Genomic DNA, 26,640 nt, shown 5'->3' with positions numbered 1-26,640 from the left:
AGGCATCCCTTTAAGTCTTCTTCTTTTTGGCAGTTACACTTTTTCTTGTCTTGTGTCAGTAGTCAATTTCTTTATTTATACTTGTGGTGTTCCTCAAGGTTCCATTTTAGGTCCTCTCTTTTTCATCCTTTGGGGTATTTTAACTGCTTATGTTCCAAAAACCTGCAAGCAACACACATATTTGCAGGAAGATTCTCAAGAATACTAAAATGTTGCCATAGAGATGATCTTTGATTAGCTTTTGGGCATAAGGTCCTTAAAAAATAACAGAGGGCTCCTGTATCTCTGACAAAATTAATGGACCTAAATGACATGTCTACTGCAGGGGACACTGGTTCTCGGGATTATACAAAATAACACTTAGAAAATGGAGTTTGACTTTCTGGAAGTGTTGAGTAGTTGAATAGTCCGCTTGACGTCTTGTTTCCTGGCCAAGTGCTTGAGCCGGAGCCCAGGCTGCAACCGGACTGGCCACGTGCAACAAGGGTATAAAAATATAGTATCCTTTGATTTTATGTGAATCAGAACCTATTAGTTCCGCCGGACTTTGATTTCTACCGATAAAAGTACAGAATTTGGTACCCATCCCCACTGCCCCACCACCGGAAAAAAGGACTTTGTAAAGTTTTCCTTTCCTTGCACAATAGAAACAGTTGTTAATGTTGCCTTTGACATACAGTACATTATGTTATCTTGGATTATAGCAGGATTGAAAAGGATGTTTTTCTTCAATTTCAGTGCTTCTCACTTTGAAAACCCCTATAGTGGAGCACCTAACCTAGTGGAATACAGTCGTGGTCAAAAGTTTTCATACACTTGTAAAGTGCGTAATGTCATGGCTGTCTTGAGTTTCCAATCATTTCTACAACTCTTATTTTTGTGACCAAATCTGCTGGGTCAAAAGTATACATACAGCAATGTTTATATTTTGTTACATGTCCCTTGTCAAGTTTCACTGCAATAAGGCGCTTTTGGTAGCCATCCACAAGCTTCTGACAAGCTTCTGCTTGAATTTTTGACCACTCCTCTTGACAAAATTGGTGCAGTTCAGCTAAATTTGTTGGTTTTCTGACATGGATTTGTTTCTTCAGCATTGTCCATACGTTTAAGTCAGGACTTTGGGAAGCCCATTCAGAAACCTTAATTCCGGCCTGATGTAGCCATTCCTTGACCACTTTTGATGTGTGTTTGGGGTCATTGTCCTGTCTGAACACCCAACTGCGCCAAAGACCCAATCTCCGGGCTGATGATTTTAGGTTGCACTGAAGAATTTGGAAGTAATCCTCCTTTTTCATTGTCCCATTTACTCTCTGTAAAGCGCCAGTTCCAATAGCAGCAGAACAGGCCCACCCAGAGCATAACACTGCAACCACCATGCTTGACGGTAGGTCTGGTGTTCCAGGGATTAAAGGCCTCACTTTTTCTCTTCCAAACATATTGCTGGGTATTGGGCGCAGTTGGGTGTTCCAACAGGACAATGACCCCAAATAAACATCAAAAGTGGTAAAGGAATGGATAAATCAGGCTAAAATTAAGGTTTTAGAACGGCCTTCCCAAAGTCCTGACTTAAATGTGTGGACAATGCTGAAGAAACAAGTCCATGTCAGAAAACCAACACATTTAGCTGAACTGCACCAATTTTGTCAAGAGGAGTGGTCAAAAATTCAACCAGAAGCTTGCCAGAAGCTTGTGGATGGCGACCAAAAGTGCCTTATTGCAGTGAAACTTGACAAGGGACATGTAACCAAATATTAACATTGCTGTATGTATACTTTTGACCCAGCAGATTTGCTCACATTTTCAGTACAATAATAAATTCATAAAAGAACCAAACTTCATAAATGTTTCTGTGACCAACAAGTATGTGCTCCAATCACTCTATCACAAAAAATAAGAGTTGTAGAAATGATTGGAAAATCAAAACAGCCATGACATTATGTTATTTACAAGTGTATGTAAACTTTTGACCGGGACTGTTTTTAAAAATAGCAGCTGTAGACATTCAATTGCAGTGTTTGTGTTTTGGCCCAGTTGCATGATGGGAAAGTGCGTTGAGGGAACGTTGCCTTTGTTTATAACCTTGCTAGTCCAGACCCAATAGGCACGGAGTGACATGTTTGACAGTTGTTTTTTTTTTTTAAGCATCAAGCGAACATTTATCCAGAGACAACAAGCTGCCTGATGTGTGTGTGTGTGCGTGAGTGTGTGTGAGAGACATTCACTGTTGGTCAGTAAGCCTCCTCACCTGGCTGGCTGACTGGGGGGCATGAAGCCAAACCTGCAGGCCTCGCAGGTGTGACATGACTACAGCATTGGCTTCCTCTGTCAGCTTTGTACGAGCGCTATCGCCCTCAGATCTGTTCACACAGGTGCGCTGAGTGTGCGTGTGTGTGTGTGCGTATTTTCATTACCACGGCGTGCATCTGCTGTCGCTCCCGAACCTTAATCTTGAGGGAAGGGTGTAAGAGGCTTAGCGAGCGACTGAGTGCGGCGACCACTGATTATTGTGTGTGAGACACGCCGGGCGAGGGCAGGTTAGATAAGTCGCAGGTGTTTGAGCGATGCAGGTAAACTGCTGACACTGCTCCACCAAGGACAATTATACAATTACACCTGGAGGAGGTAATGGCTGGAGAAAAAACAGATGTGCAAGTCTTGCGGAGCACGTGTTCACATCCCCAGCGCGGGGTTATCGTCGATTGACTATTTGGCCTGTCGAGGCTCGTAGTCTTTTTCAATCTCAATCTGCAGACGTGATGGAGTCAAACTTTGTTGTTGACGTCAGCAGGGAGGCTAGGGCCTGGAAGTTGTTGTTGTTGTTATGGCACTCGTTTCCTCATCTGGCGGTGAAGCCTGAAGTATAAACCCGGCGAGTGAATACCACCATGACGCCTTCGGACACACACACACACTTGCACGCACACACAGGCTAAGAATGTCAGCAGTTTCACGCGAGGGCGGCGAGGGTGAGTCGGAGGAGGGACGTCAGCGAGGCTTCTGTAGCCTATGCTGGCGTCTACCCTCCCCAACCCCCCTACACCACCCCGCCCTCGCCCTCCGCCCCTCTGACTCCCCTCAGGGCATGGCAGCCCCGCACCCCCCTCCACCCCGCCCCGCCCCCCTCCGTCGCTCCCTCCCTCCCTCGCTCATGCTCCCTCGCACACACAATATATGCCTGCCTACTGACACAAATTACATCATGCAGACATTTATCTTGGAAAGTTTGACAGCTGAACTTTAAGTGATCCCGCTTCGCTAAAGGCATGAGGCGAGCCGTCGTAAAAAAAAAAAAAATGGAAAAAAATAAATAAATAAAAAATGTGCAGCGGTTTGGGAAGACGCTCAACCTGCCCGCTCAGATAATCTGCAGCGTCAGCGTGAGCTCTTTGTCACGTTAGCACACAAACACTCGACAGTTAGTCATTAAAAAACATTAGTGACGTAACGTGTTCCCACTTGAATGACTGATGCTCGTGTATTAGAGACCTTTCATTCACTGATATATTTATAAAAGTTTGTTGCAGAAGTTGAATCCCGCCGCTCTAAATGTCCTTTTTGTTCATTTTGTATGTAAGCACGCCTCTCTGTGTGTGTGTGTGTGTGTGTGTGTCTGAGCCCAGGGTGGCTGCCTGATTAGCTAGCTGTGTGTGTGTGTGTGTGTGTGTGTGCGTGTGTGTTTGCTCCTCCCGGGAGAGCTCAGCTTCCTCTGCTCTGTTATTTCAGCGGAACTGGCGGAGGATGGGAGGAAATTACAGTCGCCTCCTCTGGCTCATAAAGGCCCCCCCCCCACCTCCACTCCAATCATGGGCCCCTGTTGCAAAGCGGAATTAAACCCACACGCTCACAAATATTTCGAAAGGTCCAAACATACTCCCGCTTCAAAATAAAAGCCTCTCGTGGAGTCTCCAGGAGGCTCAGTATAGAAGTCGCTGTATGTTGTGTTTTGCATACGTGTTGCTGAAGCTATGCTGCCATGGCAACACCGGACTGGGCCATTGGCTCAGAAGTGTGGTCAGGTGGAGAGTGTTTGTGTGCTTCGAGACTGAGTGACGCTTCAAGGGATGTGCTCGCCGTTTTACGCACGCTAATGGAGATCAATAGCAGTTGCGCTGTCTCGGACATGTTGTGCACACACCTACATCTTGTTTTCATTCAGTTCAGTAATGATTGTCTTTAATTGGCGTCTCATTTCTCAAAGAGGCTGTACTGGGCGCATGTTGCATGCATGAATAAACTGTGTCTGGGACTAAGTTTTCGTAATCCGATTTTTTTTCCAGCTGACTGTTTGCACAATAAGAAAATGTGTTGTTTATCAAGTAAGTACCAGTAAAAACGGGCAGGGGCCCCAATGGGGCCTCAATGTAACTTACTTGCGCGTTTCGATAAAGTGAAAATAAATTGATTCTATAAATGAACAAGGAAGTCGGTCCTATTTTGCAGAATAAAAGTTGCCAACCCTTAAAAAATAGTGTTTTTACGTAAATAAATGAAAGTAATATAATGTATGAATGGATATTTGGGAGGGTTGTAATATTTTTATGCCTATTAGTATAGGAGACATGGACAGCAGCGTGGATCTACCTGAGCTTTATTTTTCGACTGACGTAATGTACGTAACACATAAGTAAATTTGGCACAGCATGCACGTCAATTACGTTCCCTCAACAATCGCTATTTCTTCGGAATCAAATATAATTATTTCTACATATACAGTGTATCTTCATTTATTACATTTAGCCTACCGTATAAAACATTAAAACCAGCGCTTAAAAATCTAACAAAATGTTTTAGTACAACTTTGAAGCTACGGAGCTGCACCGCTTGATGTGCTTCAACATACAAGTATTATTATGCTGTTTGTATTAGATAAAATATATTATCTGGCGTTTTGTTTCCGCAACTTTTCTTACCTTCTGGGACCTGCTGATCTGTATTTGGGATCTGCATAAAAATCCTGAAAAATTGCGCTTTGTCCGTGGCGACGCCATTGTCCAGTGGTTCTCAACCATTTCTCAGTGATGTACCCCCTGTGAACATTTTTTAATTCAAGTACCCCCTAATCAGAGCAAAGCATTTTTGGTTGAAAAAAAGAGATAAAGAAGTAAAATACAGCACTATGTCATCAGTTTCTGATTTATTAAATTGTATAACAGTGCAAAAATATTGCTCATTTGTAGTGGTCTTTCTTGAACTATTTGGAAAAAAAGATATTAAAATAACTAAAAACTTGTTGAAAAATAAACAAGTGATTCAATTATAAATAAAGATTTCTACACATAGAAGTAGTCATCAACTTAAAGTGCCCTCTTTGGGGATTGTAATAGAGATCCATCTGGATTCATGAACTTCATTCTAAACATTTCTTCACAAAAAAATACATCTTTAACATCAATATTTATGGAACATGTCAACAAAAAATCTGGCTGTCAACACTGAATATTGCATTGTTGTATTTCTTTCCACAGTTTATGAACTTACGTTCATATTTTGTTGAAGTATTATTCAATAAATATATATATTAAGGATTTTTGAATTGTTGCCATTTTTAGAATATTTTTGAAAAATCTAAAGTACCCCTTGGCATACCTTCAAGTACCCTTAGGGGTACGTGTACACCCTTTTGAGAACCACTGCCATAGTCGATAAGCTTCTTCTTTTCTTTTCTTCTTGTTATGGGACATTCATCCTCCGCTGTTGCCATTTCTAATATAAAGTAGTGTAAAGTTCTTACTTATATTTGTCAGTAAACTCGCCATGAAAGCGCTAAAACATAATGGTGTAGTGAGTTTACATTATTCACCCAAGGAACTTTAGACTCGCTGAAAATAGCCGATCTGTGTCACTTAAGGGCAAAAAAATCAGATTTGGTTTGCGGTAGTGTTGTAACGATACCAATATTTTGTTACCGGTAGCGGTACTAAAATTATTTTGGTACTTTTTGGTACTTTTCTAAATTAAGGGGAACACAAAAAAATGCTTTATTGTTATTATATGAGTTGGAAAATTGTGTTGGATGTAAATATAAATGGAATACAATGATTTGCAAATAATTTTCAACCCATATTCAGTTGAATATGCTACAAGGACGACATATTTGATGTTCAAACTGATAAACATTTTCTTTTTGCAAATAATCATTAACTTTAGAATTTGATGCCAGCAACACGTGACAAAGAAGTTGGGAAAGGTGGAAATAAATACTGATAAAGTTGAGGAATGCTCATCAAACACTTATATGGAACATCCCACAGGTGTGCAGGCTAATTGGGAACAGGTGGGTGCCATGATTGGGTATAAAAGCAGCTTCCATGAAATGCTAAGTAATTCACAAACAAGGATGGGGCGAGGGTCACCAATTTGTAAGCAAATTCTCGAACAGTTTTAGAACAACATTTCTCAACGAGCTATTGCAAGGAATTTAGGGATTTTACCATCTACGGTCTGTAAAATCATCAAAAAGTTCAGAGAATCTGGAGAAAACACTGCATCAAAAACCGACATCAGTGTGCAAAGGGTATCACCACATGGGCTCAGGAACACTTCATAAAACCACCGTCAGTAACTACAGCTAGTCGCTACATCTGTAAGTGCAAGTTAAAACTCTACTATGCAAAGCAAAACCCATTTATCAACAACACCAAGGAACGCCGCTGGCTTCGCTGAGCCCGAGCTCATCAAAGAAGGACTGATGCAAAGTGGAAAAGTGTTCTGTGGTCCAACGAGTCCACATTTCAAATTGTATTTGGAAACTGTGGACGTGGTGTCCTCCGGAACAAAGAGGAAAATAACTATCCGGATCGTTATTGGCGCAAAGTTCAAAAGCCAGCATCTGTGATGGTATGGGGGTGTATTAGTGCCCAAGGCATGGGTAACTTACACATCTGTGAAGGCACCATTAATGCTGAATGGTCCATACAGGTTCTGGAGCAACATATGTTGCAATTCAAACAACGTTATCATGGACGCCCCTGCTTATTTCAGCAAGACAATGCCAAGCCACGTGTTACAACAGCGTGGTTTCATACTAAAAGAGTGCGGGTACTTTCCTGGCCCACTTGCAGTCCAGACCTGTCTCCCATCGAAAATGTGTGGCGCATTATGAAGCGTAAAATACAACAGCGGAGACTCCGGACCGTTGAACAACTAAAGCTCTACATAAAACAAGAATGGGAAAGAATTCCACTTTCAAAGCTTCAAGAATTACTTTCCTCAGTTCCCAAACGTTTATTGGATGTTGTTAAAAGAAAAGGTGATGTAACACAGTGGTGGACATGCCCTTTCCCAACTACTTTGGCACATGTTGCAGCCATGAAATTCTAAGTTAATTATTATTAGCAAAAAAATAAATAAAGTTTATGAGTTTGAACATCAAATATGTTGTCTTTGTAGTGCATTCAACTGAATATGGGTTGAAAAGGATTTGCAAATCATTGTATTCCGTTTATATTTACATCTAACACAATTTCCCAACTCATATGGAAACGGGGTTTATATACTAATACCAGTATACCGTACAACCCTAGTGTGCAGTGTGAACGGGTCCTTCCCAACTGTTCAACAAATGACCTCACCCTTGACTGTTGCTGTGATGGACACTCCTGTCCCATCCAACGTCATCCATCCATCAACGTGCTCCGACATGCACAGGCTGGTTGGATGTAAAGGAACACAAGGATGTGGAATCCACCGCTAATAGAATTCCCACATGAGCCTATTGTGTTGATCATGATAGTGCCAGAAACTGCATATTGCAGGAACAACTTTTTGGATCATTATTGACGATAAAAGGTGGCGGCAAGTCAGATAAAGACTGGATGAATTAAATTGCTGGAAGATAAACGAGGGCGGCGTGAGTTTATCTCTGCTTTCTTCGCGCGACGTCACTGATGAGTCAAAATGATTGCATTCCGTAGACGGTGGCGTGTGTGTGTGCGTGACTAAACCTCATCAAAGTGCTTGTTCAGGCCTCGAGGAGGTGTTGTTTGTTGCAATTTAATAGTACCTTGGCTCAGGTGTGTTTGTGGTACAAAACCTTGGCCTCGCCTCCACTTCCGCCGTCGCCGAGATCCAGTAGGAACCTGTCTGCAAAGCTCCCCTGCGGTGGTCTCGGCGGTCCAATCCAAACATGCAGGCAGCAGGAGAATGAGGGTGGAGGAGGGGGTGTGGGGGTGAGACAAGAGGGACAAGGGAGCGTGAGAGGCGTGTTGGCACGCTTGACTGCACCACCACTGACCTCCCAGCGCCGCTCCGCCACTCCGCCCCCCCTTCTCTTCCCTCTGCCTCGCCGCCCTCTCGCCCTCTGTGCCCCCCCCCCCCCCCCACTCCCGTCACTGCAAACCCCCCTGCAGCAACTCTACCACGCTTATCCCCCCCCACCCCCCCTCTTTTGCCCTGTGCCGCTCCATTGGGCTGAAACTGCCGCTCGGCTCAGCGCGTGGGGGCCAAGAGTGCAGATGAATGTGTGTGTGTGTGTGTGTGTATGCATGTGTGTGTGTGTGTTTCAGGAGGTGGGGGACTTGGTCGCATGCCTGCCCACCCAACGCTGTTTTCTCACTTTTTCTCCCTCCTTTCCCAACAAGCCTCCCAAACCAGAAGCAACTTTTATCTCATATGCAGCGAAGACGCCCACCCAATGACAACTACTGGCCGCCTAGGACGCTGCAACTTTTGCTCTTCTACTTTAGGAGCTTCATCGGTTCTGGGACCGAGCTCTTGAGTCAAAACACTTGTGTCTCAAATCAACGTTTGCTAGTCAATGTTTTGGTGCGTTTGCAAACAGCTAAAATGATGTATTAAGCAAACTATAACCTGCTACGCAAGAATGTACAACAATTCTCAACAAAAGAGGAGGAATATAACTTTAGACGAAAATCTCATTTAAAACATTTGTATGCACGTACAACACTTAAAACCTTTAGCATATAGGTATGTGGAATTAAATTATGGAATGGATTAACCAAATAAATCAAACAAAGCACCAATATGATTCAGTTTAAGAGACTGTTCAAACTACAAGTGTTCACAAAGTACACAGAACAAGAATTATGCATTTTTTTTAATTGAGATCTTATGTATAAAAATAGTTTTTTGCTTACTCTGGTATATTATTTATGTATTATTCATGTGTTCACTGTTCTGTTTCAGAGAACAAGAAAATTGGATAAAATTACTATGGTATGAAAAGGAGTAGTATTAAATAAGCTCTGCTTCTTCCTACCCCTTTTCGGACGTGCTGTAATGAAACAAATGGACATGTGTGATGCATTACATTGATTCAAATGGATGTTCCAAATAAACTGAAACTGAACTAAACTAATTGCAATCAACTGAAATCAATTTAAGCGGTGCTTGACTCCCAAGCTCTTAAAAAAGCACCATTTTAACATGTAAAATGTCTTTTAAAAAGAAAAACAAATTTCCAAGTAAGAAATATTGTATTAACAATAGTAAAATGTAATTTAAGACAAACAACTTTTTGTTTGTTTTTTATGAAGTAATGTAATAACGTACAACATTTACCTTGGAGAAAGGACTTCTACAGTATCTAATTCCGGCTGCTTTTCCGTCAAACACACCATCAGCAGCTTGTCAATATTTTCATTGATAAATTAGATATTATTTTAACATTCTTTGCTGGCATTAAACTCATTATGCTTTAGTGTGGTGCAGGCTAGCAGTACTTGGCCAAGTTAGCTGGCTACAGGATACGCTCTGTCATGTTTTTGATGGTTTATTTCTTTAATTCAATAAAAACATCCGCTTCTTTTTCTCAGCACTGTCCTTCACACTCACTTGTTCTTCCCATGGTTAGAAAACCAAGTCATGTCCATTTCTAGCAGTAAGCTAATGCTGGCAAGTAAGATCAGATGTTTTGGTCTACACCAACTACAGGCGGGGATGCTAGTAACTCACATATTTGCTTGAAACTTAAAACATAACATTTAGCTTTGAGACAATTCTTTTTTTCAAAACTCTTTTAAGTTGACGTACCACTGTACTTCTATTCTTCTTGGGAATTGGTTAGGTTGCAATGTTTAGGCCAGTAATTTTCAAACTGTGGTACGTGTACCACAAGGGGTACATCTGCAAAAAAAAAATCACTTGATGAAAGTACAGTGTTTTATTTTCCTATGTTCACACACAGTATTACTGTTCAAACTGTGTATAATGTTAGAGTGACCAAAAATGTAAAATATACTCGCTTTTTATTGTTGTTCATTATGGCGGTAGTTAGAGGGCCACGTTTTTTCTGAGGTGGTTCTTGATGAAAAGAGTTCGAGAACCTCTGGTTCGCAAGTTTAAGTGACACAAACATTGTAAAATGGCCATGTTGATTTGTTTTTTAGTTTCCAAAATTTCAAAATGATCCCTTAAGTGGACCTGCAAAATGATGACTGTATATGCTGTAATATGCACGCCTGGTTAGTATATGGCGATCCCACTTTGTGTAGAGCAGTGTTTTTCTATCTTTTTGGAGCCAAGGCACATTTTTTCATTGAAAAACACCACCAGCAGAAATCATTAAAAAATTAAACTCAGTAGACAATAAAAAGTCGTTGTCGCAATTGTTGGAAATGAATTCAAACCATAACCAACCATGCATCACTATAGCTCTTTTCTTAAGTAGGTGTACTGTCACGACCTGTCACATCACGCCATGACTTATTTTTTGGTGTTTTCCTGTTGCAGTTTCATGTCTTCCTCTGATCGCTATTCCCTGCAACTGCTTTGTTTTTGCAATCGAGACTATTTAAGTTGCTGCTATCTTTTTTTGTGTGTACATTGTTGTCATGGCATGTACGGATGTACTGTGCTCCACACGCTTTAAGTTTTTGCTGCCGTCCAGCATTCAGTTTTTGTTTACTTTGGAGCCATTTGAGTTTCGTTCTAGATAGCCATCCCTAAGCTTCAAATAAATATTTTATTTTTGGTTTAAGCATTAGATACCTTTTTACCTCCACGCTGCCTCCCCTGTCGTCTGCATATTGTGATCACGACGAACCATCGTCGTCTCACACGACGTGTTCCCGACATCTACAAAGCAATTACCGTATTTTTCGGATTATCAGTCGCTCCGGAGTGTACGTCGCACCGGCCGAAAATGCATAACAAAGAAGGAAAAATACATACATAAGTCGCATTTTTGGGGGAAATTTGTTTTGATAAAATCCAACACCAAGAATAGACATTTGAAAGTCAATTTAAAATAAATAAAGAATAGTGAACAACAGGCTGAATAAGTGTACGTTATATGACGCATAAATAACCAACTGAGAAGGTGCCTGGTATGTTAAAGTAACATATTATGGTAAGAGTCATTCAAATAACTATAGCATATAGAACATGCTATACGTTTACCAAACAATCTGTCACTCCTAATCGATACATTTGATGAAATCTTCTTCCTCGATGTCGCTTCTAAACAACTCTGCCAACTCCAAAGGTATGCGCCGCTTCCTCTTGTCGTTTTCTGCAGCATATTTCACTACGTCCAGCTTGTAAACTGCAGTACATGATTTCCTTTTCGGTGCCATTTTTGTTCAGCCCTTCTCAGTTTGTATAAGTTATCGCCAACGTTGAAATGATCCATTTTAATAGCTACGGCAGTAGCATAAAGCATATAGAAGTTAGCATCCCATGACCCACAATGCACTTCTGCCATAACCCTCCCCCGCGGAATTCTTATTGCTGACATTTTCTTCGTCTCTTCCGCGAATGAAAAAAACTGCGATTTATAATCCGAAAAATACGGTAGCTAGCGGTTTCCATCTACTAATATGGAGGAGAATAACATGGTTACTCTGCCGAGCTCTAGACAGCACCGACACTCAATAACACATTATTTGAGGATTATGTTTACTGGTGATGGGTCAAATGCAGAGGACAAATTTCACCACACCTAATGTGTGTGCGTGACAATCATTGGTACGTTAACGTTAAAATCCCTGGGCTGTCGACTCGTATACCAGCGCAGCTCTCAAGGCGTTGGAGAATGAGGCTCACACATACAAACTCCGTTTCCATATGAGTTGGGAAATTGTGTTGGATGTAAATATAAACGGAATACAATGATTTGCAAATCCTTTTTAACCCACATTCAATTGAATGGACTACAAAAACAACATACTGTGTTTGATGTTTAAACTCATAAACTTAATTTTTTTTCGCAAATAATTAATTTAGAATTTCCTGGCTGCAACATGTGCCAAAGTAGTTGGGAAAGGGTATGTTCACCACTGTGTTACATCACCTTTTCTTTTAACAACACTCAATAAACAGGAAACTCATTGTTGAAGCTTTGAAACTGGAATTCTTTCCCATTTTTGTTTTATCAATCAATCAATCAATCAATCAATCAATCAATCAATGATTATTTATATAGCCCTAAATCACTAGTGTCTCAAAGGGCTGTACAAACCACATGTAGAGCATCAGTCCTTCAACAGTCCGGGGTCTCCCCTGTCGTATTTTACGCTTCATATTGCACCACACATTTTCGATGGGAGACAGGTCTGTACTGAAGGCAGGCCAGGAAAGTACCCGCACTCTTTTTTTACCGAGCCATGCTGTTGTAACACGTGCTGAATGTGGCTTGGCATTGTCTTGCTGAAATAAGCAGGGGCGTCCATGAAAAAGACGGCGCTTGGATGGCAGCATATGTTGTTCCAAAACCTGCATGTACCTTTCAGCATTAATGGTGCCTTCACAGATGTATAAGTTACCCATGCCTTGGGCACTAATGCACCCCCATACCATCACAGATGCTGGCTTTGCGTCAATAACAGTCTGGATGGTTCGCTTCCCATTTGGTCCGGATAACACGATGTTGAATATTTCCAAAAACAATTTGAAATGAGGACTCGTCAGACCACAGAACACTTTTCCACTTTGCATCAGTCCATCTTAGATGATCTCGGGCCCAGAGAAGCCACCTGCGTTTCTGAATGTTGTTGATAAATGGCTTTTGCTTCGCATAGTAGAGCTTTAACTTGCACTTACAGATGTAGCGACAAACTGTATTTAGTGACAGTGGTTTTCTGAAGTGTTCCTGAGCCCATGTGGTGATATCCTATAGAGATTGATGTCAGTTTTTGATACAGTGCCGTCTGAGGGATCGAAGGTCACGGTCATTCAATGTTGGTTTCCGGCCATGCCGCTTACGTGGAGTGATTTCTCCAGATTCTCTGAGCCTTTTGATGATATTATGGACCGTAGATGTTGAAATCCCCAAATTTTTTGCAATTGCACTTTGAGAAACGTTGTTCTTAAACTGTTTGACTATTTGCTCACGCAGTTGTGGACAAAGAGGTGCACTTCGCCCCATCATTTCCTGTGAAAGACTGGGCATTTTTTAGGAAGCTGTTTTTATACCCAATAATGGCACCCACCTGTTCCCAATTAGCCTGCACACCTGTGGGATGTTCCAAATAAATATTTGATGAGCATTCCTCAACTTTATCAGTATTTATTGCCACCTTTCTGAACTTCTTTGTCACGTGTTGCTGGCATCAAATTCTAAAGTTAATGATTATTTGCAAAAAAAAATGTTTATCAGTTTGAACATCAAATATGTTGTCTTTGTAGCATATTCAACTGAACATGGGTTAAAAATGATTTGCAAATCATTGTATTCCGTTTATATTTACATCTAACACAATTTCCCAACTCATATGGAAACGGGGTTGTACTATCGGACAGCCACACCAACTATCATTTTTGACACAATGTATTTGTGGTGTTGAGATTCCTCTCATGCATCACGAAGGTCACAAGGTGCGCGGCGGTTGCTAAAGCGTGTTTTTGCAAACAAACCGCGTCACGGCGGGCTGGGGGAAAAGAGCCACTTTGTGATGACAGCAACAAACAACATTGTTATCAATAGTGTTTTTGTCCTCTGGGGGGGAAAAAAACATCTCGCCATCCTTCTGTACTGTCGTCACGTTCTTGGGGAACTAATCAAGACGATGTTATCTGGAATCATATGGAGTTTATTACACTGTGGTTGCTGTGAACACTAATCAAACCGCTACCGTACTTCAATCTGACCGTTAGTCGAGTTACGCCATTGTCGTGTTTGCATACTGCGGGAACTCAAGCTAACAAACTAGCGGCTAATTGCCAAACCAGGCGCGCACCTGTGAAACTGGCCTCGGCGGTTTCCGTGAGACTAAACAAAATAAGAATTCGTACGTCGTGACGATCGGGCTCGCACACAGAGGACACGCCGTTTGTTTTGGCCCTTTTTCATAGCGTGGTAATGACCGCTTCACCCCACCCTCATGCCTCCTGCACACTTTTTTTCCTTCCTCTCTCCTTCCCTGTCATCTCCTCACCCCCTCCTTTTCCTTCCCTTCGCCTTCCCCGAAGAGCTCGCGCCAAGTCGGACCGCCATCCCGCCTCCACACAGTCGCGCACACACACGCACGCACGCACACACGCACGCACGCACACACACACACACACACACACACACACACACACACACACACACACACACACTCACACACACACACGCACACACGGCGAGGTAACGGCAGACAGGCGCGTGACTCATTAGGCATTCGTCCCCTAGGGAGTTTGCTGGGGGGGCGCGTGCGAGGGGAGAGAGCGCCGCAGCTGCAGGAATGTCACGGGCGGCTACCACTGTGTGTGTGTGTGTGTGTGTGTGTGTGTGTGTTCTTGTATTGCTACCCTTCTTGAGACATCATCAAGGAAAATTACCGTCCATGTGAGGACCGGTGAACAAGTTGGGACACAAATCATGGTCCCAATACGGCAGGGGTGTCAAACTCAAATACAGAGCCAAAATTTAAAACTGAACAAAGCCGCGGGCCAAGGTTGAACAAATTAACCTTTTAATAAGGACCCAAACACATTTTGCATTAAATATTGAACAAGCAAGACTTGTATAACTTTATAGTGACAAGCAAACTTGAGTTTCAAATCATAATAATGATAATAATTCAAAAATATCAATGGCATATCAAAAATACAATTTTAATAACAATTTGCAGCTTTCTGAGGTAAATATCAAAATAAACTTTTTTCCACAGGCTAATAATACATTTGAAAATAAAATAACAATAATGAATGAATGAATCAAACATTCAGGCCTTTTTACTGCTCAGTTCGCGACACACTGATCTAATGTGATGTGCCCAAGTCGGATATTGTAGAATCTCGGAGGAGTTAGTGCTGCAAGGGATTCTGAGTATTTATTCTGTTGTGTTACGGTGCGGATGTGTTTGTCATTCTTGTTTAGTGTGGGTTCACAGTGTGGCGCATATTTGTAACCGTGTTAAAGTTGTTTATACGGCCACCCTCAGTTTGACCTGTATGGCTGTTGACCAAGTATGCGCTGCATTCACTTAAGTGTGTGTAGAAGCTGTAAATTTTACCTGCCTGTGCCGGCACGCTGTTTGTAAGGAGGAAAAGCGGACGGGACGACAGGTTGTAGGGGAGGTCAAAAGTAGCACGTCCCCAATATTGTTGTCCGGTTGGAAATCGGGAGAATGGTTGCCCCGGGAGATTTTGGGGGGGTTGGCCAGTAGAAGTATTAGCGGTGAATGCGGTGTATAATACCGGCGGGCCAGCTCTAATGTTAATTTGATATTGCCACAAGGGCCAAATGAAATTAAAAGGCGGGCGAAATTCGGCCCGCGGGCCAGAGTTTGACACCCATGCAATACGGAAAACCATAGCATCTAATAGAGAACGCCCCCTTTGCACCCCTGGTGGTGAAATCTATCAAAATTAGGGTGGTCCCACAAAAGGAGGGATTTTTCAAATTGACTGTGTGTCGGTTTTAAAAATACCCCCTCTCTGGTCATAATATGAAATAACAAGTGTGTGTCGGAAATTAAAATGCACCCCCTTTGGCCTAAATTAATTTAAATAATTTTTTTTTTATAAATAGACATACTGTAAAAACTTGAAGGAAATAATGAAGAGGGGCGGTATAGCTCGGTTGGTAGAGTTGCCGTGCCAGCAACTTGAGGGTTCCAGGTTCGATCCCCACCTCTGCCAACCTCGTCACTGCCGTTGTGTCCTTGGGCAAGACACTTTACCCACCTGCTCCCAGTGCCACACACAATGGTTTAAAAATGTAACTTTGATATTGGGTTTCACAATATAAAGCGCTTTGAGTCACTAGAGAAACGCGCTATATAAAAATAATTCACTTTACTTCACATTAAAAACCTATTACAAACAAAAAATAATAAATAAAACAAAAAAAAAACTAGAAGCAGTCTTTTTCTCAGTGTCCACTTTTTTCTTATAAAATTGGGAACAATTTCTCATATTCTTTCTGTTTCGGTAATATTGCAATATTTCCTCGTAAAATTATTACCTTATTTAAAATGATTACTTTTTAACGCAAAATAGTGACATTTGTCGTATAAAATTCTGACTCTTATCACAATATTGCCAATGTTTTTGTTGTTCTTGTAAAATAGTGACATTTATTGAGTAAAATTATAACTTTTGTCATAATTTTTGCCAAGTAAAATTCTGATTATTATTGTAATATTGCCAAAATGTTAAAGTTTTCTCATAAAATTGTGACTTTTTTCCAGTAGAACTACGACTCTTTTCATAAACTTGCCAACATTTGAAGCTTTTCTAGTAAAATTCAGACTGTTATTGAGTTAAATCCCGGCTTTTATCATAACATTGCACAAATGTTTGTTTTTTCTTGGAAAATTTTGACTTGGGTTGATTAAAATTACGCCTTATATTGTAATACTGCCAACATTCTTAGTTTTTCTTGTGAAATTCTGACCTTTTTCTTGTGAAATCCCAACTCATTTTTCACATCAATCTTTTTTTATATTTGCATAGTATTTATATATTATTAATGTTGTAAATACAAATATTTATATATCTAAAAAGGCTGGTCTTCAAGAGGTAGGCATTTTTCGGAGGTCTCAAGAATGTAACAAATACAAGAATGCGTGTGTGTGTGTGTGTGTGTGTGTGTGAGAGAGACTGTGTGTTTTTGTGTGTGTGTGTGTGTGTGTGTGTGTGTGTGTGGGAGGGTGTGAGCTTGCTAATGCTGCTCAAAGCCAGCGGCAGTCCACCTTTCAGGAAATAACGCAAGGAGTGATGGAAAGAAATGTGACAAAACAAACAAACAAACAACAATCTTATTATTCGTATTTTCCAGCACTTTTAAAAGTCAGAAATAGATTTAGAGAGATTGATTGCCTTATAATTGCCGCTTGAATTCAAACGCCTTTGCTTGCCTGAGTGGTGAATTGTGTGGTACTCTATATTGTTAACAAAAAAAGATGTTGCTTTTGAGCCAATTTCCCTTTCTCCATTGTGACACAAGTATAAATACACGTCTAATAAATATGTCTAAAATGTTTATTTTACCATGCTAAATATTGTGGTCCATATATTTAATAATACTGTACCAGCCAGGGATAGGTACACAATTTGGTATTTTTATAGGCACTGGCTGAATTCTGTCGGTACTACCATGTAAAATCAAATGGTGCCATATTTCGATGCAACTGTCATGTCCAGTGGCAGACTAAAACACTTGGCGAGGAAACAAGCGCTCAGAGCGGGTTCAAACAAACTGCCTTTAGGTAATGTTATAATTGTCAATGCCAACAAAGCAAGTATGCCCGTTAGAAAACCATTAAACTTAAATTAAGGCTCTTGTTGCGATCCGCTACTTGGATCACCACATATTATTGTTTATACTTCCAGTTGTTGTATCACTCCGTCGTTCTACCCACTTACTTCCTGTTTAGTAAGTCACCATGGTTGCTCATTGATCCCACCTGCTAATCACGGTCCCTGCACATCTGTCGCTTTAGATTACTTCCCTATTTAAGCCCGTCCCTTTTACATTATTCTTTCTGGGTTCATAATTTGCTTTCACGCAAAGAGTTACGCCTGCACTCTGTCACGTATGTATATTCTCGCTAGCTTTTCACGCTAAGCCATTTGTTCATTCCAGCTCTCATGCTGTATGTTTTGTTTTACTCTTTTATGTGCCTACGTGCCAGTTTAGTTCTCATTGTTGTATATCCTAGCTTTTATGCTAGCGTCTTTGGTTTCCTTTTGTTAGCTCCAGTGTTTTGTTTCTTAGATCCTTTTAGTAGAATAAATCTGTTAAAACTTACCTTTGCTGTGTTCAATTTTGATGCATCCTCGAGGGAATCGAACCCGGTACACGATGCCACACAGGCGTAATAGCTCTACTTTTTTAAAATGCGCAAGCTTCAGGCTAATAGGTATCCTAATGATTAGCATTACCAATTTTGCATGCCGATTTCAACACCTCCACATTTGGTAATGAAAACTACAACTAAGATGCACGTTAGAATCAAACAGCTGGTGTGTTGTAAGTACAATACTTACAGTATAAACACTTTGGGGATGGCGTGGCGCGGTATGGAGAGTGGCCCTGCCAGCAACTTGAGGGTTCCTGGTTCGATCCCCAGCTTCTACCAACCTAGTCCCACCCGCTGTGTCCTTGAGCAAGACACTTCACCCTTGCTCCTGATGGGTCCTGGTTAGAGCCTTGCATGGCAGCTCCCGCCATCAGTGTGTGAATGTGTGTGTGAATGGGTGAATGTGGAAATAGTTTCAAAGCGCTTTGAGTACCTTGAAGGTAGAAAAGCGCTATACAAGTATAACCCATTCACCATTTACTTTTTAGGGCGCGGCAAAAGACTGGCAGATTCAGCTTAACCGCAAAGACTACTTTCCAGCGAGCCAATACACTGTAGCTTATGCACTACTGCCATCTAACATCTTGTAATTGCAGCTACATGCAAAATCTGCTATATAATATTTACAAATTAGACTAGGAAGTGTAAAGACAAACAATATTGGTAGCACTGAGTACCGGTATCGATTCCCATGTATTGGAAATTGGTACAGTATCAGTTCAGATCCATCCCTAATACTACCTTCTGAAATCTATCCCCTCAACTATGTAAGACTGCTCCAAACAAAGCAACAATATGTGATGAGCTGAAGCACAATAACTAATAGGGCACCATTTACATCATGTATTTAGTCTTCTTTAGTTTAACCAGTTCTTTAAAAAAATGTAAGTATTTTTCGTTTTGGTGGCACAGTGTGATGTGTCGCGCTCTTATTGTGAAGCCGGAAGTGTGTGCGTATGTGTGAGAGAAGGTGCCTTGACAAGAAGCCAATGTGTTGACGAGAAATGTGATGGTTGTCAATAACGAACATACCTCTCGATTCCCTCATTATGGTCTGTCGATTCTATTGGACTTTATCTAATTACAAAACCTCGGTTACACAAATAAGCTTATTTACCTTTCGGATGACGGCGCCGATCTCTTTTTTTTTTGCACAAACCACCTCTAGTTGGAACAACGTTAGTTGGCGACATGAATGACATCTTGTAGCACTTGGTCTTGATTTAGCTCAGCCAGCATAGTTTGTTGTCCTCTGTTTGCTGTCCATGTAGAATAGAATGGACTTTATCGCCATTATATTTGCATATAACGAGATTAAGGATGTGGCATTCATGCTACCGACGCCATCCTCACGTTCATGTTTCGCTTGAAGATTTTCAACTCGATGTATACCGATCATAAGACGCTTTGTTGCTGCAATACTAACTAATTACCTCAGTTTTATTTGAAATTCCATCAAAGGTTTTCACATCGCTCTAAGGCCCCTTCTAAGGCTACCCAGGGTAAATCCCACCTAACTTTATACTTGTCCACACGCACACAATGGTTGTTTAAGACCCCCTAACCCCTCCGTCCTCCGGCACAGTGTTGTGGTATTTTAATTAACTGGAGTCCAGTGTGCTGTGGGGCCCTATTGTAGTGAATCACACCTGAGACATCATAAATTAATCAAATCTTTAATGGAAACGTGAAAGAAAACAATGTGACAAAGAACATTTGACATCAATCAATCTAGGGATCTAGATATCTGGTCAGGACACTCTTTTGCCTTCACCTTCATTGTCCAACCCATTTTGGTGACTTTATATACTCTGGCCCTAGACGTTGAGTCCGCGACATACATGGCAGACAATAACTGAAACAGTCTGCTTTGCCCGTCCAAATGCATTCACTGTTTTCCGTAGTCTTCCCTCGACAGCCAGGTAATAGAAAGCACAGGCTACCTTTTTTATCACATCCCAGAGAGCCCGCATTCTCGTTGTCTCTCCTTCGTCAAATGGACAAAGTTTTTCGGTAAGTAGAATCACAGCTGACCTGGACATTGGAAAGTTCTCTTGCCGTCTGAGAAGTGTTGTATCCCAAATAGCTGCAATCGCTTTCTCTTATGGTATTCATGTGTGATTTCCGCAAGCATCTGTACAGACGGAAGAAGAAACACAGCCATGTCTGGATGACTCATCTTCATATTTCTAGTGTTTACCTCCGAGTGGAAACAGGTTGTTATGAAGATGGCTGTGGCGCGTTCTTTCTGACGTCACTTCCTGTGTGGGGCAAGGTCTTTCTGGCGTCACTTCCTCTCTGAACTCAGTTTGTAAACGATCAATGAGTCCATACAAAATTAAGAGCCAGGAGATTCACCAAATACACGGCGCACTTACCCATGTAAAAAATTATCCAAGGGGGCACCTTAAATGCTGGTTTAGTTAAATACTTATTCGTTTAATGGGTTATCCGGCTCAATGTAGACAGGGTCTAACTCATCACACTGACGTGAGACGCGATCACCGCCTTCTGGCGGTCACAACAAACCCTGATTAATCCAAGATTTTTTTTTTTTAATTATTCACACAGTAACATTGTCAGCCCTTGTTTTTAGCACAAGTTGAATAAAAAAGTAGAAATAGGGCGGCTGTAAACGCGTCGTGTGTTCAGAGGTTCTGTGCACTGGTGATACCGAGAAATTGTACTTGTGTTTATTGTCACATATGCACACCTGCTGCCTTGGTTCTTGGATCCACCTTGGTGTGAACCTCTGAAGTCAAGTCGTTCTTCTGCTCCTCTGCTGGCTAGTTAGCCGTCCGAGCAAACGGAGGTGAAAGTTTTCTTTCTTTTAATGTCCAAACGCAAAGCCCAGATATTTGTGTTGGATCCCTGACTTGTCAGAGAGAAAGCGTGGGAGGCGATATTCATAGCGGTGCTTTTAGTGGGACTTTTATGAGAGACTTTTTTCCAGGTCTGAAAGGAGGATGACCACACACAGTAAGGTTGCCTCAGCTCACACGCACACACGCACCGCACGAGCGTTCAGGCGTCCTTCCTTTTAGCGCTCCTACGTGGGCCGCCAGGCGTCTGTTTTGCTGGGTTTTTTTTTTGTTCATGTGTGTGTATGTGTGTGTGGAAGAGCACCTCCCCCGTTCTGCGGAAGTGTTGCCGGAAGCAGTGGGAGCTTACCCCCAGTTCTGCGTCAGTGCAACGAAAGAAAGGATGGGGGCTTTCCGGGAAGGGAGGCGAGGGTGTGTGTGTGTGTGTGTGGGGGGGGACGAGGGGGGAGGTCGGACCCCGGGTATGTCACGGCCAATGTGGGTGCGTGTCTCCCCACTCGCATACACAGTGGGCTCAGACAAGCTATTCTTGTACAGTATATGCTATATTGCTGGCATGCTCCGTGTAAAATCCCCGGCTTTGGAGGGGAAACAGCATATGAGGGCCAGGAACAGGTGTGTGTGTGTTCTTGTATTTCTACCCTTCTTGAGACGTCAACAAGGAACAGTACCTTCCATATGAGGACCGGTGAACAACTTAGGACCGAAATCATGGTTCCAATATGGCAAACTATTGCATCTATTAAAGAGCCAAACACTACAGTCTGTGAACAATGCTCCAACGTCAGGATTTTTTGTTGATTTTATGTGCATTGAAAAGTAAACATTGAAAGGTGCAAAGGCAGCAATATATGATAAAATAAGACGGCAGCTAAAGAAGGACTTCCCTATTCATACCCAAAAAACCCGCTAGGTGAACTGCTGATTTTACAACTTCCAGTGCTGATGTAAGACAACCCGCATCCCTTATGTGACAATACACTACGCTACTAAGACTATAGTGGCCATTAAGAGTTTGGTTAACAGGTCCGTGGCTCGTTTGTCATCGGCCTTAAACACATTACAAAAAAAAAAAAATAGAGATCTCATTAGCACCCCTTGTGGTGAAATCTATCAAAATTAGGGTGGTTCCAAATAGGAGGAATTTTTCAAATTGACTGTGTGTCGGTTTTAAAAGTGCTCCCACTCTGGTCAATGTATGAAATAACAAGTGTGTGTAATAAATTTAAATGTGCCCCCTTTGGCCAAAATGTATTAAAACAAGTACAATAAATATGTATATAGAGACATACTGTAATAACTTGAAGTAAATAATGAAGCTTAAAAACCAATCACAAACAAAAAATTCCAAAATAAATGAACTAAAAGCAGTCTTTTTTTCAGTGTGTCGACTTTTTTCTTATAACATTTGGAACAATTTCTCATATTCTTTCTGTTTCTGTAATATTGCAATGTTTTCTCATAAAATTATTACTCTTTTATGTGAAATTACTACTTTTTAATGCAAAATGGTGACATTTGTCATACAAAATTCGGACTCCTATTGCAATATTGCCAATTTTTTGTTTTTCTTTTAAAATAGTGACATATTTTTGAGTCAAATTATGACTTTTGTCATTGTTTTGCCAAGTAAAATTACGACATTTTTCATAAAATTGCACATTTTAAGCTTTTGTTGTAAATTTGCGACTGCTATTGAGTAAAATTCAAAATTTTATCATATTATTGCACAAATGTTCAGTTTTTCTTGTAAAATTCCGACTTGCGTTGAGTATAATTACGACTTTTAGTATAATACTAGAGGTAGGCATTTTTCATGAGGTCTCACAGCGTGTGTGTGTGTGTGTGTGTGTGTGTGTGTGTGCAGGAGAAGAGTGCATGTGTGTTTCCTTTTTAACAAGAGCAATAAAGGGACTTGGACTTGGACAATTTGCATTGACCAGATGTGTGTGTAACCAATGTGAGAGTGTTTTGGTTTGCTGTCCTTGATGTGATGTGGACTCACACCCCTGCCGTCGTAAGTCCAATCACAAAGTCTTCAAATACGAGACCACTACTCGTGGAAAGCAAAGAAGAAAGAGGTCAAAGTGCTTCTTTATCTCAGGCCAATAAAGGCATAGGAAAGCGAGAAATATGGCAGAAGTTTGTGGCTTGCTCATCCTGGGGGATGTTTTCAACGTCCCCCCCCTCCTCCTTCCAACTCTCTTTAATGTCTGCCATTTGAGAGACTCCGGAGGGGCTGCACCTGTTTGCCTCTTGGCTAGAGCCCCCCCCCCCCCCACCATCGCCCTCCTCCCTCCGCCAGCTTGGCTGCCACTCACGCTGCACCGCCTCCTGGGATGCGAGGAGCGAGGCGAGGCGGGAGAAGGGGTAGCGGGGGTGGGGAGGGGGCGGCTGAAGAGTGGGCTTGCGTGTGGTGGAAGGGATAGCTGGAGGGCTGCAAGGCGTCTCCGAGTATGGAGCGGAGATGTCGGCGGAGAGAGAGAGCGGGGGACGAGGGAGGAAATGTCCACTCTCCCACACCACACCTTCCTCTTGTGCAACTTTAGCTCTCTTTTAGATGTTTTTTCTCTCTGACCTTGACTTGTATAAACCAAAAAAAACACCCCCAAAAAAATACACACTTTATCCCTTCTCCAAATGTCTTCTTTCTCCACTCCAATTTCCTCCTGTTTGTTGTCTGATAGTACCATGATGGTCTGCATTGGTCACCCAGCATCACTTCCTGAGGCCCCAAGCTGCAGACTGTTCCTTATTCTTGCCACGCTTCTCTCTTCAAGAGGGCAGCTTATAAACAACTTTAGGTCCAGTGTATAGTCACCCAAAATGATGGACGATAAAGGTGAAGGAAAAAGAGTGAGAAGAGTCCTGACCAGATATCTAGATCCCTAGATTGTGTAATCTAAAATGTTTTTTGTCACATTGTCTATCTTCGTGTCCAGTAAAGATTAGATTTTTTTATGATGGCTCAGGGGTGATTCACTACAATAGGGCCCCACAGCACACTGGATTCCAGTTAATTGAAATACCACAACACTGGATAGTGTTCCGATAAGTAAAATTTAAGAACTTGCACACAAAGCAACACTGGAGGTGACTATGACGTGCGCATTTTCCGCCCACGCGTATTACGTTGCGTTGCGCTGGTGGACGGCGGGTGGGAGGGGGTCTTAAATGACCATTGTGTGTGTGTGGACAGAGATATGGTTTGGTGGGATTTACCCTGGATTACCTTAGTGTAAACGGGGCCTCAGACCCTACAGCAGGGATGTGAAAAATGCTTCCCGCGAGATGAGTCAATGTAAAATTGCGCTGCATTTTTAACTTAAACTGTTTTCGTAAATGTGTCCACTGGATGTCGCATTAGAAATTCTGTCAGGCAAGCAAATAGTTTATATTGTTGCGAGCAAGTATACCAAGCAAGAGGTACACGGTAAAGCCTCCCACTCCACCCAATGTAAAACAAACAGGAGTAAATTAAACAATAGGTAACCCCACTTAAGATGCTGCATGACACATTGATAAAGTTGTGAGAAGAATAGAGTCTTCTGCGCAAATTTAAAGAAAGTGAACAGTGGAAATGACTAATTTGGTTGTTTGATAAATAAAATATTTTTTTATTTTTTTGCTTTATTTCCTTTTTGTATAATCCTAGATGGGATGTGACTTATAGTTGAATTGCTCTGTAGATACACTGAGATTAAGTCTTAGTTCATTGTGTTCTTCATGATGTTGCACCATTATTTCCTCAGAATTTTCAATTAACTTGAGATGTTTTGTCAGTATTTTTAGAATGTGCTTGTTCTGTTTTGGGCCAAGGTAAAAGGTATTTTGAAGTTATTATGCCATGATTTTACCCGCCCGGCCCATGTGGGAATAGGTTGTTCTCCATGCCCTACAGCATATATGCAGCATGTGTCTTTGAACTTTTGACTGGTTCTGTATAAAGCAGAAACTAATAAAATTAATAATAACTAATGTTGGTGTATCTAATATTGATAATGACTCAGTTATTTAAATATAGTTAAATTACCAATGATTGTCTCACACACATTTGTGGCAAAATTATTCTCTGCATTTGACCCATCACCCCTGATCACCCTTTGGGAGGTGAGGGGAGCAGTGGGCGGTAGCGATGGCCATGCCCGGGAACAATTTTTGGTGATTTAACCCCCAATTCCAACCTTTAATGCTGAGTGCCAAGCAGGGAGGTAATGGGTGCCATTTTTGTAATCTTTGGTATGTTTCGGCCAGGGTTTGAACTCATAACCTACCGATCTCAGGGCGGATACTCTAACCACAAGGCCACTGAGCAGGTAATATATTATAAAATATTAATAATAAATAAAAAAATAAACAAAAGTACAAAACCACAGACAGATGTCAACATAAAACCACAGACAGATACATTCCTGAATTGCCTTAGAGAAATATAGCAACCCACAAGCACACAAAGGGCTTATCAACCACCAATATTTCAATTGCGATTCAACATTATATTTTGTAAAGGCTGAATTTTGGATGCAATTTTTGTATCCGACTTTAAAAGATGGTTTTGGTGAACCTAATGTTGTGCTACTGTATATCAAATTCCTACAATAACAGAAAGAGATGCAGTCACAAGGGATGTTCTCTATGTCTTGTACGTACCCAAATTAAAACTCAACCACTTGTAATCACGGAATGCATCGAAATGGTTGGAAAGCTGATTTCATAAAGCCATTTCTTTTCGCTCGTGCAGAACCGTGGTCGCCTGGCTGAGAAGCGCACCATCCCGCTGCCCCCCAACCGAGTGCCCAAGAAGGAGCTGGCCTCCATCTTCAGCAGTGACGACAGTGAAGGTAGCGAGCGTGCCAGCGGGGAGCATAGCCACATCAAGCAGGAGGACGAGCTGCATTACAGTATAGTCAGAAAGAGGTAAGGCCGTGTCATGTTTACATATCTGGCTAATTAGCTTTGAAAGGCTCCTTGGAGGACAAGAGGACCACTTCAATAATATCGTCATGGCTTGGTGTCGTCGTTATTGTCCCAGCTTATGCATCTTGACGTTATGTCGTCTCATTGAGGCATTTTTCACGCCGTCAAAGTGCTGCGCTTGGTGTGTGCTTATGCGATTATACATTAGCAAGTATGGCTTCATTTTACGTTGTTGCACTTTTGCACAGCTCCAGTGTGAAAGGACTCGCATTGGAGCCTGCGTTCATCCTGATAGACTTCTATTCTTGTAGCCCAGTTAACAAGATTGAGGATCTTCGCACATCAAGTGATTAATTCCTACAGAGTAAATTAGACTAGGATTAACTGATGGAGGAGTGTGTGTGTGTGTGTGTGTGTGCTGCGTTAAAGCATGCCTGCAGGAATAGAAATAAAAAAACGTTTAAAAAACGGAGCTGTTTGGCTTGGACAGACACACATTAGCCTACAAGTGAATTCAAAATTGAGAAATTTGTTGTCAAAATTGGATCTAGAAATGATCATTAACACGTTAATTTTGTCTCGCATTGACTATTGCAATTCTCTCTTCACCCTTTTCAACCAATCAATGCTAAAAGGACTTCAGACTGAACAAAATGCGGCTGCCAGACTTTTGACCGGTGCACCCAGAATAGCCCATATCCCCCTTGTTT

General features: G+C 41.6%; 1 protein-coding gene across 3 annotated transcripts in view; it reads left to right on the top strand.

The window, feature by feature from the left end:
* Window positions 1-26,640, top strand: part of samd11 (sterile alpha motif domain containing 11) — a 121,654-nt gene that overhangs the window by 5,654 nt on the left and 89,360 nt on the right. For all 3 annotated transcript variants that reach the window (XM_061903959.1, XM_061903958.1, XM_061903960.1), the window contains exon 3: window positions 25,755-25,930. In XM_061903959.1, the coding sequence (XP_061759943.1) occupies window positions 25,755-25,930 (176 nt within the window). The remainder of the gene's footprint in view (window positions 1-25,754; window positions 25,931-26,640) is intronic.

This window comes from Nerophis ophidion, linkage group LG06 (genome assembly GCF_033978795.1).
Source record: "Nerophis ophidion isolate RoL-2023_Sa linkage group LG06, RoL_Noph_v1.0, whole genome shotgun sequence".
Lineage (NCBI taxonomy): Eukaryota > Metazoa > Chordata > Actinopteri > Syngnathiformes > Syngnathidae > Nerophis > Nerophis ophidion.
Note: the sequence above shows the minus strand (reverse complement) of the source record. Positions and strands in the feature narration are given on the sequence as shown.